Genomic DNA, 16,933 nt, shown 5'->3' with positions numbered 1-16,933 from the left:
GGCTGCAGCTAACACAGGATCCTAAGAGGCAGAGCCAGGGATGGACAGCTTCTGCCTCCTATGCCTCCTGCTCAGGTGCCTGTGGCTTCTCTCAGTTCCCTTTTTCATCAAAAGTCAAGTACATGCAAATCCACCTTAAGGGGAACCACCCAAACCACACACACACACACACACACACACACACACACACACACACACATTCATACACCTTTTTCCCAGTTTGGATTCATGCACAAATGTGACAATGACAGCAACCCCTGCATTCAAGCACCAGGCCCTGGGTGGAAAAGATGGATAAGCTCCTTCCTTCATAGAACTTTCCATCAAGACAAGACAGACAGACACTGAACTAGCCTAAACATAGAAATAAACAAATACGGTTTGGTTTTTTATTTTATTTCCAGCAGTCACTTAAGCACTGTTTAAAAATAAAATGGAGTAATGCGATAAGATAGGGGCCAATGTAGAGATATCAAGAAGATACAGAGAGGTCTCCTGGAAGTGACATTTGCAACAAAATGTGGACGTGATAGGTGCTAAGTACTCCCGCATTCCACAGTGAGCTCAAAGGACACTGGCTCGTTTCTCTCTGACTGCGTAAGGACAGCAAGCACGTATTATTTCACCGTAAGGACAGCAAGCACGTATTATTTCACAGTTTCTGTGGCTTGGAGTTCAAGAGTAGCTTGTCTGCGTGGTTCTGCCTCGGGACCTCTCATATGCAGTCAAGAGGCTCCCTGGGGCTGGGTCTCTGACGGCTGGGCTCCGGCTGAAGGATCTGCTTCCAAGATGAAGTGCTCTCCAGAGGGCTGGTTGAGCATCCCCCACAGTGTGGCAGAGGCCAAGATGGACGCCATTGAGCCCTTTCATGATTTAGCCACCCAAGTCACAAACTATATCCTCTACTATTCTTTTCACACGGACCAGCTCAGAGTCATGGCGGGAGACAGCACGAGGGTGTTCACAACAGGATGTAAGGATCAGTGGGGGCCAGTCACCACTGTCATATACACAGAACTTGCAAAAGCAAGTTTTTCACCCTGAGCTTGACATTGACTGGAAGTTATTTAAAAAGTGAAAATTAAAGACAAAAGTCTGTTCACCCCATGGGTAATGCAAGGGATGAGGTTTTGATTCATATCTAAAACAGCAAGAAGCAAAAGCATGGACTTGGGGGGAAGGTCTACAAGAAGAGTGGCTGCTTCTTTGGGTTCAGCACGGATGTGGGAGTTTCCTGTGAGCCAAGTGAAGGCGGTAGAATAACCAGGCTGGAGCCATTTGGAGAACTATTCCCAAGAGGGTAGCCTGCCTGTGCTTCTCCAGAGGACCGCCATCAGCCTTTGGGGCCAGCGGCCTCAGGCTCATGCATCAGTCCTCTCTTCTCTCATTCCATGACTCTGGCAAATTGAATTTTTAGAAGATGGCAGCAGAGGCACCTGGATGGCCCTGTCATTAAGCGTCTGCCTTTGGCTCAGGTCATGATCTCAGGGTCCTGAGATCAAGCCCTGCATCAGGCTCCTTGCTCAGGGGGATGCCTGCTTCTCCCTCTCCTACTCCACCTGCTTGTGTTCCCTCTCTCGCTGTGTCCTCTCTCAAATAAAACAATAAAATCTTTTTAAAAGAAAGAAGAAGAAGGCTACAACAGTATCTCTTTGTGTTACATGTTGTTATGCAAAGTGGCCTTGCCACTCCGTCAAGAGGTAGAGTCCAGGGACTACTGTCACTTGGGCACCCAACTCTTGATCTCAGCTCAGGTCTATGATCTCACAGTTATGAGTTCAGGTCCCACATTGGGCTCCATGTTGGGTGTACAACCTACTTTTTTAAAAAATGTTTTTAATTAAAAGAAGTAAAGTCCTGTTCTCCCCACCCCCACCCCTTGAATCTGGGATGATGTTAGTGATTCTCTTATAACCGACAGAATGTAGTGGAAGTGATAGCTGGTATGCAGCCTCCACCTAGCTGTCAGAACGCACACTCCTTGCCACCATGTTGTGAGGAAGCCCAAGCCACATCAAGGCAACCCACTCAATAGTCCAAGCTGAGGCCAGACTTCAAGTCATCCCAGCCTAGGTGTCAGGCATATAGTGAAGGCACCTCCTGATGTTTTAGACTTCAGGACAGTAGAGTCACCCCCAGCCCACTGATTCTTCCCATCTGAGGACCCAGGACATTGTGGAGCAGAAACCAGCTCTCCTACAGAAACTGTGAGCATACTGAATGTAAGGACCTAGTTAGCCAGAGTGACTCCATCTTGGTTAAAAGCCATTTTGTTGTTTGTGCAGTAAAACTTAAACTGACCCTGCCCCCCTTCCCCCAGAGAAACTTACGTTCCCCCCAGGGAAACCAGTAAAATATGGTCAACTAGTTGCTAATAACAGAGCCCAGAATACAAGGCCAGATCGGCCAGTTCTTGATAACAGAGCCCAGAATACAAGGACGAGTCAGGCCAGGTGGAGACATCCAATCAGTAAGAAACACACATACTTTTTCCCTAACCACCAAAGAATGTAAACCCCGCCATTTGGGCGCCAATCTTGAGCACCAATTCTGACCAGAGTAATAGGTTAGGTCGAACAGCTACTATAGGGTAAATTGTAATTCAATTGGCCACCTGTGTGTGACCTAACGTAACTACAATCTCATTGGCCACCTATCTGTGGCCAGACTTTTGCTCTATAAAAGATAGTCTGTAAGATGGGGAGGGGTCGCCCTCTTCAGAGGTGGCCCTGACCGGTCAGTCAGTCAATTCTTGAGTCTGTAAGCTGGGGGTGATCGCTCTCTTCAGAGATGGCCCTGACCGGTCAGTCTGACTTCTAATGCTTAGCATAAAATAGAGCTTTGCATAACTTTCACCTTATTTCAGTCTTGTTCCCCTGATCAATCAGTCTGACTTCTAATACTTATCATAAAATAAAGCTTTAAATAACTTTCACTTTGTCTCAGTCTCGTTTCGTTTAATAACAGACCTAACACTGAAGTGATTTTTTTTTTTTGCCACTAAGTTTGGGGAGATTTGTTTGATAGCCTAGATATTGGAAATCTGGCAAATCTGTTAGAAATTCTGGTTAGCTCTATCTTCATGATATACCCAACATCTGAGCCAGGCTCACCTCCCAGTCTGACCTTCAGCAGCTTTCACTGGGATTACAATAATAGCCTCCACCTGGTCTGCCTGCTTCTGCCTTCTTCCACATAGCAGGACCCATAGAAGCAGACAGGTGGTCTCCAGAAGCTGAGGAAGAGAAAATTGGGTCGATGTTGGTTAAGGGGCATAAAGTTTCAGTTCTGTAAGATGAATAAATTCTGGAGGATTGGTGTACAAGAATGTGTACTGTGTACTCGAAATTCACTGTAAGGGTAGATCTTGAATCTTCTATGAAAGAAAGAAAAAAAGAAAGAAAGAAGAAAGAAGGAAAGAAAAAAAGGAAGGAAATAGAAAGAACGAATGAACTATCAGGCAGTGGGTATGTTGATAGCCCCATTGTGGGGAATATTTCACAATATACATGTATATCAGATCATCAGTTTGTACATTGTGAAATATTCCCCACACAAATTTCCTGGCCCCCAGCCAGAAAACACCAGAAGCCCTGGAAGCAGCCATGTCCTTTCAGTGTCTGCCTCTGTGGTCACCCTGCTTCTCCCTGTGTGTGCCTGTGTCTCAAGCCTCTCTCTCCTTTCTCTGAAGTTTTATACCACCTGGTGGCTTTGGAGATGGAGGAAGGGGCCACAAGCCAAGGGATGCATCTCTAGAAGCTTGAAAAGGCAAGAAAACGGGTTCTCCCACTAGATCCTCTGAGGGAATTGTGGCCTTTCTGATGCCTGGTTTCAGCCCCATCAAACAATTTGAACTTCTGACCTCAAGAACTATCAAAGAGTCCATTACTGTTGTATAGCCACTAAATTTATGGCGATTTGTGATGGTAACCACAGGAAACTATTCCATACTGCAAGGGGCAAGACCCCAATTCCCCCTCCGAGGGGCTTTCCACTAAAAGTAAATCATAATCACAATTCATAATGGGCTGAGCAACATGGAAATACCATCAAGACCGTATACACATTAGAATATTAGGCTGAGCTAATATTCTGTTCTGTTGTTCTGTTGTTCAGAACAAGAGCAACTTAAAATAGAATTTCTTGCCTCACAGATCAATATAAGCAACCCACAGTCTCCACAAGCAGAAAGTCTTCACCAGCACATGAGGAAGGAAAGTGACATAGCCCTTGTTGAGGTTGGTGGGTGGTGGGTGGCGGGTGGCAACAGACCAGCCTCCCTCTGCAGAGAAAGCTCACCCCAGGGGCTGGGCTTTCCCCTGTTAACCCTGCATGATGTCACGTGCAGATCCTCCCCAGCCTGCCTGAGGCGTAGATGCAGCCGTTCCCATTCTACAGACGGGGAAATGAAGACATCTGAGAAAGAAGGAGCCTGTCTGCTGAACACACATAGGACCATCAGGCTCCAGATGAATGGGGGGGGGGGGTGTCAGAGTGGAGGGAGCGGAGGAGGTGGGGTTATACCAGCCAAGTAGACTAATAGCATCTCTGTCCATCAAGGGCGCCCCTTGAGGTGAGTGGGCCCAGGGCAAGGAAGTGCAGTGATGGCTGGATGGTCTCATTGTGAAGGGGTAATGACCACAGCCAAGGCCATCCTTCAGGACCTGCCACACAGTAGGTACTCCGGAACTAGCAGAGCAATCCAGTCCCATCAACTAGATATAACATAAGGCTGACCCCAGCTCTGCCCCATTCTTGCTGTGTGACCTCAGGGGAGTAGAACAACATCTCTGAGCAAAGGTTGTCTGATATGTCCATGGGGAGTGTCGCGGGCAGCGCGACAAATCGACCAGGAATGTGAGGGTAAGAGGATGGTTAAGAGACAAAGAGATGGGGGCAGGAGGAGCACTGAGGATGATGTCCAGGAGTACTGATTTTATTCCACATCTTATAATCATTTATAAGGCAGACCACAATAGGAAGAGTAATACATCAGTATCTAGTCAGATGACCGCAGGTTTCTATAACAAGTTTACATTAACTATAAGCAAACCTTGTGATGTCAGGTAGTCTCGCCTAATGCCATTAGCAAGACAATCAACCAGGGAGTGGGTTATGGGAGGTACAGGAACAACAAGGACCAACTAAGAATTCGTGACCCTGACCACATTGTTCCCTTCTGTAGGGAGAGAGTGTGGGAAGTCACGTAGGTGAGCCCACGACACGTAGCACAGACCCTTCCTCGGTGTTACTCAACTTTCCTGTCCTTAACCCCTTAGGGACTTTAAAGGAGACACACGTGAGGTCCTGGTTTGATCCACTACTCCAACCATGCCATAGCCTCCAACAGGGGAGTGGGGATTCAGTTGTGCATTCATCCATTCTACAGATTGTATTGACAACCTACTATGTGTTAGGCTCTGTTCTAGGTAGCAGGGATACAGTGCTTAACAAAAAAAAAAAGGAAAAAAAATCCCTTGCAATAAAAAGGAAAATCGCAGAATGGAAATCTTACTAGGCATGTTCTCAGACTAGAACCAAATTAAATTAGAAATCACAGAATGACATCTGGAAAATCCACAGGTATTTGGAAATTAAATAACACCCACAGATCAAAGAGGAAGTCAAAAATTAATTGGGGGCTCCTGGCTGGCTCAATCAGTCAAGCCTCTGACTCTTGATTTCAGTAAGGTCATGATCTCAAGGTCGTGAGATACAGCCTCGTGTCAGGTTTCGTAGTGGGCAATGGAGCCTGCTTAAGATTGTCTCTCTCCTTCACCCTCTGCCTCTTCCCTCCACTCATGTGCTCAATCTCTCTCCCTCTTTCTCTCTTTCTCTAAAACACATATGTTTTTAATTGAATGAAAGTGAAGGTGTACCATATCAAAATATGTGGGTGCAGCAAAAGTCATGTTAATGAGGAAATATAGGACACTAAGTCCTTATGTTTAAGCAGGTGATCGAGTATATTTGAAAACTGCTAAGAGTTCTTTTGTTGTTGTTTTCAGGTAACACTCTTAGAAACATCTGTTTTCACATGTGTCTTTAGACAGTTCTCTACATTCATTACAGAATTGCCTATACAGCCATTCACTAACACAGTTCACAACTGACCAAATAGGGAACACTCATAAAAACACATCTTTTCCAAAAACAAACAAACAAACAAAAAACCAACACAAAAAAAATGAATTAAATGGCCCAGTGGATACTGTGGTGAAAACACACACACACACACACACACAAAACATATCTTTTCCCATGTGTCCTTAAATACATCTCTCCATGAATTACAAAATGGTCAGTACATGCATTGGCCGATGTGATGCTCCTTCTGTTCTCCCTGAACCGTTAACACTTCCAGAACCATCTTTTTCGCATGTGTCTATAAACATTTCCTGACATGCATTACAGGATGTATGCCCAACTCATGCTCTGAAATAAGTCTGTGTTCAGAGAGTAGATCTTAAAAATTCTCATCCCAAGGGGAAAAAAAAAAAAAACATTGTAACTCTGTGTGGATGTTAACAACACTTACTGTTAATTGCATATTTGCAATATAGACATGTGTGGAATCATTACATTGTGCACCTGAAACTAATATAATGTCATATGTCATTTACAACTCAGTTTTTTAAAAAAGAAGGAAAAGGTGATCTAGAGAAGCCTGACAATTGAAATAGACAGGGGGTTCCTGGGTGGCTCAGTTGGTCAAGCATCTGTCTTCCGCTCAGGTAATGATCCCAGGGTCCTGGGATTGAGCTGTGTGTCTGGCTCATAGTGGGGAGCCTGCTTCTCTTTCTGCCCCTCCCCCTGCTCATGAACTCACTCTCTCTCTCTCTTTCATGCTCTCTTTCTCTCTCAAATAAATAAATAAAATCTAAAAAATAAATAAAGGAAAGAAGGAAGGAAGGAAAGAAATAGACTGAAGAGGTTGAGGAAGGCCATGGATAATATGTGGATATCTGGAGGAAGGGCATTCCAGGCTGTGCAAAGGCCCTGAGGACAGCAAATTCCTGGTGTGAAAAACGGGAAATGTCTCCTTCTCCATGAGACTTTCTAAAACAACCAGCCCATAAACTCCATTCATTATAATTCTCCTTAATAGTTATTACCATCTGCCATTGCATATATCTCATTTCTTTATCTTGTCTATTGCCTGTCTTCCCCCCCATTAGCAGCTCAGCTCCACTCCCTGGCACACAGTAGGTGTCAAATGGGTGTTTGTGGAATGAATGAGTAACTGTCCAGCCTGCCAAGCTCTAACTAAGGCCACCCACAAGGCGAAGCCCCGCAGGCTCCCTCATCCCTCCAACACCAACCAGCCAACCTCAATACAGGCAGCTGCCATCCCAAGACAGTGCCCAGGCTAGATTAGATGCACTGTCCTGTCTGCCCTATAGGCAGATTAAGGCCTTCCCCAGGGGCTTTCTAGGTCTTCCTGATCTTGTTTTTTTCCTCCTCCCCCCTGAACTGAATTACCCAGAGCTTCCGATCTCCCATCCAGCAGACCGTGGTAAAGCGCAGATGCCACTCAGAATTTCCTTCTCCGCCCCCGGTCCCACTTGGGCCGAGGGTGTTCTGCTCACAAAATGTTAACACGGCACCTGCCTGGGGGCAGGCCAGATGGGGCCAGAGCGGAGGGCGAGGGAAGGAGGAAGGACAGGTGGGGAAGTTGTGAGCAGCGAAGCAGGGTACGCAGGGGGTGTGGGCAGGGGACACCGGAAAGTCTCCTTGTCAAATGATTGGTAGAGGAAAAAAAAGGAAGGGTGAGTGGCACAGGTGACCAAGGCCCAGCCCCTTCCTCCACCCGGGCACAAACTGCCTGAAACCACCCTCACCCTCTTAGTTAGAGCTTGGCAGGCTGGACAGTTACTCATTCATTCCACAATGTCATCTCCTCCAGGTCCCAACTCTGAGTATGGACAGGACAGACTGAGGCAATGGAAGGAGTCCAGGGACCTCAGGACAAAATGGGCCACATCCTGCCACCCACCCAGAATCATCTGTGGCTTGGACCCCTTCAGCTTCTACCAAAATGACTGGTCCCAGGAGTATCTTGCTGTCTTGGTTGCCTTCAGGTTAACCTGAAAAAAAAAAAAAAAAAAAAAAACAGCCCATTATTTCGCAAGCAACGTGAGTGTGTTTGGGAATAGCAGAGAATTGCAACCTAAGATGAGCAAGCTGCGGTCAAACCATAGGCAAGTCCAGAGAACCAAGTTGAAAACCACCCCTTTATAAAGGAAAGAGGGAGTTGGGAGGGGCTGTTATGAACAAAACTCCACTGGAGGGGCACGTGCACCCCAGTGTTTATAGCAGCAATGTCCACAATAGCCAAGCTATGGAAAGAGCCCAGATGTCCATTGTCAGACAAATGGATAAAGATGTGTTATAGCTATACAATGAAATATTATGTAGCCATCGAAAAATTGAAATCTTGTCATTTGCAACGACGTGGATAGAACTAGAGGGTATTATAAGTCAATCGGAGAAAGACAATTATCATACGATCTCACTGATATGCAGAATTTAAGAAACAAAACAGAAGATCATAGGGGAAGGGAGGGAAAAATGAAACAAGACAAAGCCAGAGAGGGAGACAAACCATAAGAGACTCTTAATCTCATGAAACAAACTATAGGTTGCTAGAGGGGAGGGGAGGGGGGATGGAGTAGCTGGGTGATGGACACTGGGGAGGGTAGGTGTTGTGGTGAGTGCTGTGTGTTGTGTAAGACTGATGAATCACAGACCTGTACCCCTGAAACAAATAATACATTATATGTCAATTTTTTTTAAAGTCCACTGGAATGAAATGGGAGTTCCAAGTAGTAGTGGCTTCTGAGGGGCTGCGTTGTGACTGTGCTTCACTGTCTGGGCTGTGGCCTCCACCCAGATGGGGTGGTAAATGCAAGATACCTCTTTTCCAGTATGGTCTGCAATTGACCAAGGATGGTAGGACATGAGAGCTCCCCCTGCTGGCCTCACCACTTCATTTTATTCAGCCTCATACCTTTTAGTTAGAATGCAACCTGGACAAGAGAAAGAACAGCAAGCATGTGTTGGGCGCCTACTATATGCCAGGCAATGAGCGCTTTTCATACAACCACCTAACTGACTCCCCCAAACCACTTCATTTATTCTTTTGTTGACTTGATAAGTGCTTACAGAGCACTCACTTCGAGCCAGCTCCCTTCTAGGTGCAGGAATACGACACTGAAGAAGACAAAATTCCCTGCTCCATGGAGTTGACATTCAAGAGGAGAGACCGACAGTAAACAATATAATTCAAAGGGATCTCAGGTTAGGTGGGGCTAGTATTATTGATCCCATTTTACAGATGAGTAAACTGAGTTTCCCAAGGTCATGCAAAGAAAGCAAACTGGGATCATAATTTGCCCTCCTGGATCTCCTCCCAGCTCTGACCTCTGGGTAAGGAGCTGAAGCACAGAGAAAGGCGTGGGGTGGGGGGGGGGGGAGGAGAGACATCCAGAACAAGGCAGGGCTGCCTGGTACAGCTGTGCAGATTGTGCACTGCACAATTCCAGGAGTGTCATTCAGAAAGACTACAATGTGAATGCTGCCCCCTGGAGTCAGAAAGAGCACAAGAATCACAAATCTATGTCATGGTCTGGGGTCAGGTTCCAAGTAAAACCTGGAAAGAAAGTTTCATTCACCATTGGTCCATTCTCCATAGGACGTTTTTTCCACTTAATATTTTGTGGCCACTTCTCCGTGTCAGCACATGAAAATCTAACTCAGCAATTCTCCGAAGGGTGAACCCCAGATCAGCAACATGACCACAACCTGGAACTTGTTAGAAATGCAGATTCTGGGGCACCTGGGTGGCTCAGTCTGTTGAGCATCTGCCTTCAGTGGAGGTCATGATCGCAGAGTCCTGGGATTGAGCCCCACTTCGGGCTTCCTGCTTAGCAGGGCTTCTGCTTCTCCCTCTCCCTCTGCCTATTGCTCCCCCTACCTCTGCTCTCTCGCTCTCTCTCTCTCCCTCTGTCAAATTAATAAATAAATAAAATCTTTTTTAAAAAAAGAAATGCAGGGGCGCCTGGGTGGCTCAGTGGGTTAAAGCCTCTGCCTTCAGCTCAGGTCAGGGTCCCGGGGTCCTGGGATCAAGCCCCACATCAGGCTGTCTGCTCCGCAGGGAGCCTGCTTCCTCTTCTCTCTCTCTCTCTCTCTCTCTCTCTCTCTCTCTCTTTGCCTGCTTCTCTGCCTACTTGGGATCTCTGTCTGTCAAATAAATAAATAAAATCTTTAAAAAAAAAAAGAAATGCAGATTCTGGGGCCCTACCCCATACCTCCTGAGTCAGACACTTTCAGGCTGGGTCCAGTTTTTATTCCATATGAAATGGGGACCCAAGGGAGGGTTTTAGCCAAGGAATGACATGATCTAATTTCCTTTCTGAAAGGTGCACCCAGCCCCGCCAAGCACCCATTGAATGGTTTCTCTTTGTGTCCCCAGGCAGGTTTCCGAAGAGTAATAAATTAACACACCATTTGTTACAGTTGAATACGGAGGCTAAGTCCTATCTGGTAGTACTAAACAACGTGCTATACTCTAAAATTTGCATATATGTAAGTCCTAATGTAACAAGTGTGAAATGTAATACCAATTCTTTACAGTGGCAATTAGAGGGATAGTAGAATTGAGTCTTATTTTTACAAAAGTACCCAAAAGGACTTAAAATTTCAGCTTGTTAGAAGTCTACCTTTCAGCTTTAGGGGCCCAGGGGGAGGGGCCTCGGTCATCTGAGCGTCTGACTCCGGCTCAGGTCTTGATCCAGCGCTCCTAGGATCAAACCCCACATAGGAGAAGTCGGCTTCTCCCTCTCTCTTTGCCCCTCCCCATGCTTGTGCTCTCTTTTTCTCTCTCTCAGAGATAAATAAATAATAATAAATAATAAATAATTATTATATAATATTATATATACATTATATATAATATATAATATAATAATATTATTATATATTAATATATTATTGTATATTATATAATAAGTATTATAATTATATTATTATATTATAATAATTATAATATATTATAAGTATTGTTGTATATTAATTAATTATTAATTATGATCATTATCATAATTATATTATTATAATGATCGTTATTATAATATATAATAATATATTAATATATAATATTATTATATTATATATAATATAATAATATATAAAATTATATAATTATTATATAATAATATTAATAATAAATAATATTATATAATATATAATAATAAATAATTATAAGTAAATAATAATAATAATAAAATCTTTAAAAATAAAATAAGGGACAGCTGGGTAGCTCAGTCAGTTAAGCGTCTGCCTTCAGCTCAGGTCATGATCCCAGGGTTTGGGATGGAGACTGAATCAGGCTCCTTGCTCAGTGGGGAGGCTGCTTTTCCCTCTGCCTGTTGCTCCCCCTGCTTGTGCTCTCTTTCCCTAACAAATAAATAAGTAAAATTGTTTAAAAGTAAATAAATAATAAAAATAAAATTAAAATTCAGCTTTAAATAGTTTTATTTATAACTTTGAGTATTTAATCAATTAAAACATTTATTTTGAATAATTGCATTTAAACTTTTGATGTTTGCTAATTATATCATCAGTACTGCGCAGGAGTTTTTTTTAAGACAAATTCGAGGGGCGCCTGGGTGGCTCAGTGGGTTAAGCCGCTGCCTTCGGCTCGGGTCATGATCACAGGGTCCTGGGATCGAGCCCTGCGTCGGGCTCTCTGCTCAGCAGGAAGCCTGCTTCCTTCTCTCTCTCTCTGCCTGTCTCTCTGCCTGCTTGTGATCTCTCTCTGTCAAATAAATAAATAAACATCTTTAAAAAAAAAAAAAAAACGACAAATTCGAATGGGTTTTTTTTTTGGTTATTATGTTAAGTTAGCCAACATATAGTACATCATTAATTTTTTTTTAAAGATTTTATTTATTTATTTGACAGAGAGAGAGATCATAAGTAGGCAGTAGGCAGAGAGGCAGGCAGAGAGAGAGAGGAGGAAGCAGGCTTCCCGCTGAGCGGAGAGCCCGATGTGGGGCTCGATCCCAGGACCCCGGGATCATGACCTGAGCCGAAGGCAGAGGCTTAACCCACTGAGCCACCCAGGCGCCCCTACATCATTAATTTTTGATGTAGTGTTCAAATCTGCTTCTCCCTCTCCCACTCCCCAGGCTTGTGTTTTCTCTCGCTGTCTCTCAGTCAAATAAATAAATAAAATCTTTCAAATAATAATAATAAAATAATAATTATTATTATTATTATTATTATTTTCGTTTGTGCCTAGGGAGGGTGGGAAAACGCCCCTGGTCGACCCCTTCCTCATCGCCCGCCCAGATTGTCTCCAGAAGCCGGAAGACCCTTTCTGGAGTCCACCTGATCTCTCGAGGGCACTGCTGCGCCTGTGCGGTCTCCGCCTGACCGCCAGGTGGCGCTCGAGAGAACGGAAGTCCTCCTGAGCCGTTCGTCTCCCTGATCCCGGCAGCAGCCTGTGCGACCCGGAAGCTGTGGCTTGCAAGGAGTAGTGCTTCCGGGTAGGAGCGAGGTGACCCCCGGTTGCTGCGGGAATCTGCGGCGACTGCAGCCATGGGGGCGCATCTGGTCCGGCGTTATGTGGCCGATCCATCGGGGGAGCCCGACCCCCAACGGATGCCCACCTTCCCCCCCGACTACGGCTTCCCGGGGCGCAAGGAGCGCGGTGAGGCCCAGTGCGCAGGCGCGGCCCGCGGGAGTGGGACGCGGACGCCCCGAACTCCGGAATCGCGGGGTACCCAGGGTTGGGCTCGGGTTCCCGGCCCTGTGTCTGGGCTCAGCCCCGGCAGCGTGGCCCGGAACAGTGTAGAGGACTCCCGTGAGCCTGGCTGAGTATGGAGGCATCCCAAACAGAAGTCACAGTTGAAGCAAAAACCCCGGGGGCGAGAGTGGCAGTCTGGGGCCGAGAGGCGGTCGGAGCCGGGCTTGGTCCTGGAGGCAGTGGGGAGGCAGGGCAGGGTGTATCACGGAAGGGACGTGTCCGCTGTATCTCTGTCCGGATGGTACTCTTGTTCGGGTCATACACAAAACACAGGAGGGGCCCCCTCACGCCGCACATGTCCTGCTCGTTGCTCTTTTTATGTAGCATTTTCACAAGCACATCGAGAGCCAGCCTGGCCAAGTCTCAAGTTGGGCGCCGTCCATACAGCAGACACTGACTAGAGGGAACTCCAGCCCTGTGGGAAAGATAGCGGAACTGGGCATATCTCGAGGGGGCGGCACCTGGGGTATCAAGGCAGGCTTCCAGGAGGCGGTGGCTGGAAGCGACATCTGAGAGGGATACGTAGGAGTTGGCCAGATAAAATACAAGGAGAGGGGAGAGTCCGTGCTTCTAAGCAGAGGGACATGACCAGACTTGCTTAGTCAAAAGATGCTGGCTGCTGCGTGGGGAGCGACAGGGAGACCTCTAAGCCAGTGGTGTGCAGAGAGAACGTTAGGAGGTGGTGGACTCCTCCAGTGTCCCAAATCCTAATGGTCCGTCAGTCCCACGTGAACCTGCATCCGGTGAGCCCCCCACCTCCTTATCATGTGAATCCTTTGCCCATAATGGCACAGGCCCCTGCTCCTCTTTCTTGCTTGGCTAAACCAAAACTGGGGTCAGACTGGGCTTTCCTTGGCATCTATCCCTGTGCAGCCGAACATTACAGGAGAAAAACACGCAACCTGGCTGACTGCTGTCCACATGCCTCCCCTTGCTGACCCTCACGCTACTGTTTTTCCTGCTACCTTCTGTGGCACTTGGCTTGTTCTCGTGCCTTTCTAAACCCCATACCTTCTCTCTCAGAATTCAAGTACCTCCCTCCAGCTAGTCACTTATATCTCTTATTAAGAAAATACAAGCAACCAAAAGAGCTCAGCTTCCCTGCATCTCTGTGATGGCCTTCTCTCTTGTTCCACCAGATGATCTGCTCATGCACTAGCCAGGCGTGCGCCCCCGCACTCCAGACGGACCCTTTGTGCCACCTGTCACATCCCCTTGCCTGTTGTCTGACCCAACCCTTCTCCTTGGGTAACACTGGTTTTCTCATCATCATGCAAACACACTTATTTCCACCGTTTCAAAATCCCTCCAGCTGAATCCCCACCACTTCACAGAAGGGGCTCCTGTCCAGCTTCCCACCCAGCCCCCACTCTGTCTGTATCCCTGAACCGGTTGTCAGTTCTCTGTTCTAACCCACTGCAACTGGCATCGAAGTTGATCGCTACCACTTCCTGGAAACCCCTCTTCACCTGGTGCCCAGGCGCCCGCATGCCCACACACCTCACTGATGGGCCCTCAGGATTCCTCCCCATGTCCCTGCCTTATAAATGGTGAGGTACCTTGCTGCTTTGGCCTTCCATCTCCACCCACTCCCACCCAGCCCTGGGGGTCTCTGCCAGTCCCCTGGTTTTGGGTGCCTTGTGATGCTCCCAGTTTTTTTATCTCCAGCTGGGCCTAGACCCTTAACTCCAGATTCGTGGGCATCTCCCACTCAGCAGGTCCAGAACAGAATTCCTGACTTCCCCACCAAGCTTGCCCCTGGCTCTAGCTCCAGCCACATGCTTGTGTGGGGGGCCTAGATCCCTGGTGCATCCTGAACCTTTTCTCACCTCAGGGCCTTTCAACCTGCTGTCCCACCACTGGGAATGCTCTTCCCCCAGGTATGACTCACTTCCTCACCTTCAGATGCCTTTCTAAGGGACGCCTGCATCTAAGGGGTACCCCAACACTGCCCCCTCTCTCCCTTGCTTTACTTTTCTAATACTGAGCATTGCCAGACATTCTGTGATAAGCTGGTTCCACCTGATTGTTGTGTCTGCCTCCGAGGGCAGGCACCCTTGTCTAGCATGTTCCCTGCTGTATCTCCAACACCTAGCACACAGTAGGTGCTGTGTGACTCCTGCCTGACACCAGAGACCCCACTGCTGCTGGTGCCACACTGCTGTGCAAGCCAGCAGGGGGCTGCAGGTGGATACCCAGGCCTGGGGCTCAGATGAGGTTGGCGGGACCAAGTTGGGGCCCATCCACCTGTGAAGTGGGATCGAGCCACGGATGAGAATGAGCAGAGAGCTCCTAGCAAGAACCACTGGAAGCCACCATTTAATGTTTGGGCAGCCAGAGAGTGGTCCCAGGGAGCAGTGGGGAAAAGAGCATTCGAGAAAGAAGCAGGCAGGAAGTTGAGGAAGCATGGAGTCCTGGCATCTCTGGAGGCCCTGGTGAAACCATGTGTGGGCAGCGTGAGGGCTGGAAGAGCATGGGTGCAGGGGCAGGAGATGAGGTCCGGCTGGGAGACAGAAAAATGGGACTGGAAAGCAGAGGGGAAGGAAGCCCGCCAGGGGAAGGTGCAAGATCGCCGTGGACACCTTTTGGGGCTGATGGGGAGGCCCCTGGACCAAGAAGATGTTGAGGGGAGTGGGGCTGGTCCTGAGGATGCAGGACGCCTGGGTCCAGGGCCTATGTTGGGCTGAGGAGAGTGGCTGGTCATAGGCTGGGGTAGGTGTCCAGTCCTACCAGCCCCAGTCAGCCTCGTAAGGGTGATTTCACCCCATCGGATGTGCCCAGTGGCCACGACACCAGGACCAGGAGCCAGTTCAGTTCCTCTGAGGCATGGGCCCAAGTGCTTCACATGTATTCGCACACTGTTGACTCTGGAGCTGGGAACATGACTCCACTTCTTAGCAGAGGAGGTGGAGGCTGCCGGCAGGGCGGGGCCAGGATGCAGGTGCCCCAGCAGCGCTGGGGAGTGGCCCTCCGCGGGACTACACAGTGAGAGAAGGTAGAAGGTAGTTTCCGAGCATGGGCTCTGCAGGGTGGAGCTGTCTGGAGAGTGAGCCTGGGGGAGGGAGCCCCAGGGAAGGGGACGCAAGGATCCAGTACAGATGCGGAGGCATCCTGGGGTGATGGGGAGAGGGACCCTTTCCGTGTCTGGGCCTCAGCGTCCTTGTGGTCTTTGCGCATATTAGAAAGGACACTGACGGAGGGTGGCCGTACTGCAGGTGCCACATGCCAGTGGGGGCTCCCGGGAGTCTGGTGTGAGGGTGGGGGACGGGTCTCGGGCAGTTCGAGCCCAGCAAGCCTGCCCTCCTTGCAGAGATGGTGGCCACCCAGCAGCAGATGAACGACGCACAGCTGGTGCTGCAGCAGCGGGACTACTGCGCCCACTACCTCATCCGGCTGCTCAAGTGCAAGCGCGACAGCTTCCCCAACTTCCTGGCCTGCAAGCACGAGCAGCACGACTGGGAATACTGCGAGCACCTCGAGTGAGCCCCAGACCCGCCCCCAGCAGGACACTGCCCCACAGACGAGACAGCCAGCCAGCTCTGAGGTTCTGGCCAGGCCCCAACTTGGTTCGGAGGAATCCCAAGGGGCCTGCAGGAGGGCTGGATGGCTCTGAGGCCCCTGGAGGAATGGCCAGGCCGGGTTCCAGGTTGGAGGCCCAGCTTCAGCCCTGGGCTCACTGGTGTCAGCCAGGCAGCTCTGGCCCAGGCACACCCCACGCTTAAGCCAGGCACACAGGTCTTTCCCACTCAGAGGCTTCCCAGAAAGCTGTGGGGCACCTACTCCTGTCCCTTCGGCCCGGGGCGTGGGAGGGCCTGGCTGGGGAGCCTGACCGCTGTTCACGTGCTCTGTTTGCAGCTACGTGATGCGCATGAAGGAGTATGAGCGGGAACGTAGGCTGCTCCAGCGGAAGAAGCGGCGAGAGCAGAGGGAGGCAGATGTGGCCCGAGGCCAGGGGTCCGGTGAGGTGGCCCCTGAGGTCGCCCTGTAGTGGGTCCGCCCCCACCCTGTGGACAAGTTGATAAATAAAAGCCTCCAGGCCCCTCAGCTGGATCCGGGCCTCTTTCTGTGGTGTGGTCCCAAAACCACCACCACCCCACCCCACCCGACCGCCACCGCCGCCCC

At 48.7% G+C, this 16,933-nt stretch overlaps 1 protein-coding gene across 1 annotated transcript; it reads left to right on the top strand.

The window, feature by feature from the left end:
• The first annotated feature begins 12,523 nt into the window (after positions 1-12,523).
• Positions 12,524-16,861, top strand: NDUFB7 (NADH:ubiquinone oxidoreductase subunit B7). Its single transcript, XM_032313697.1, has 3 exons — positions 12,524-12,715; positions 16,122-16,290; positions 16,667-16,861. Exons 1-3 carry the CDS (start codon positions 12,604-12,606, stop codon positions 16,797-16,799), a joined length of 414 nt encoding a protein of 137 aa, XP_032169588.1. The 5' UTR covers positions 12,524-12,603; the 3' UTR covers positions 16,800-16,861.
• Positions 16,862-16,933: the final 72 nt, after the last annotated feature.

Source organism: Mustela erminea, chromosome 1 (assembly GCF_009829155.1).
Source record: "Mustela erminea isolate mMusErm1 chromosome 1, mMusErm1.Pri, whole genome shotgun sequence".
NCBI classification, from domain to species: domain Eukaryota; kingdom Metazoa; phylum Chordata; class Mammalia; order Carnivora; family Mustelidae; genus Mustela; species Mustela erminea.
The sequence above is the reverse complement of the archived record's forward strand: the minus strand, read 5'-3'. Positions and strand labels throughout refer to the sequence as shown.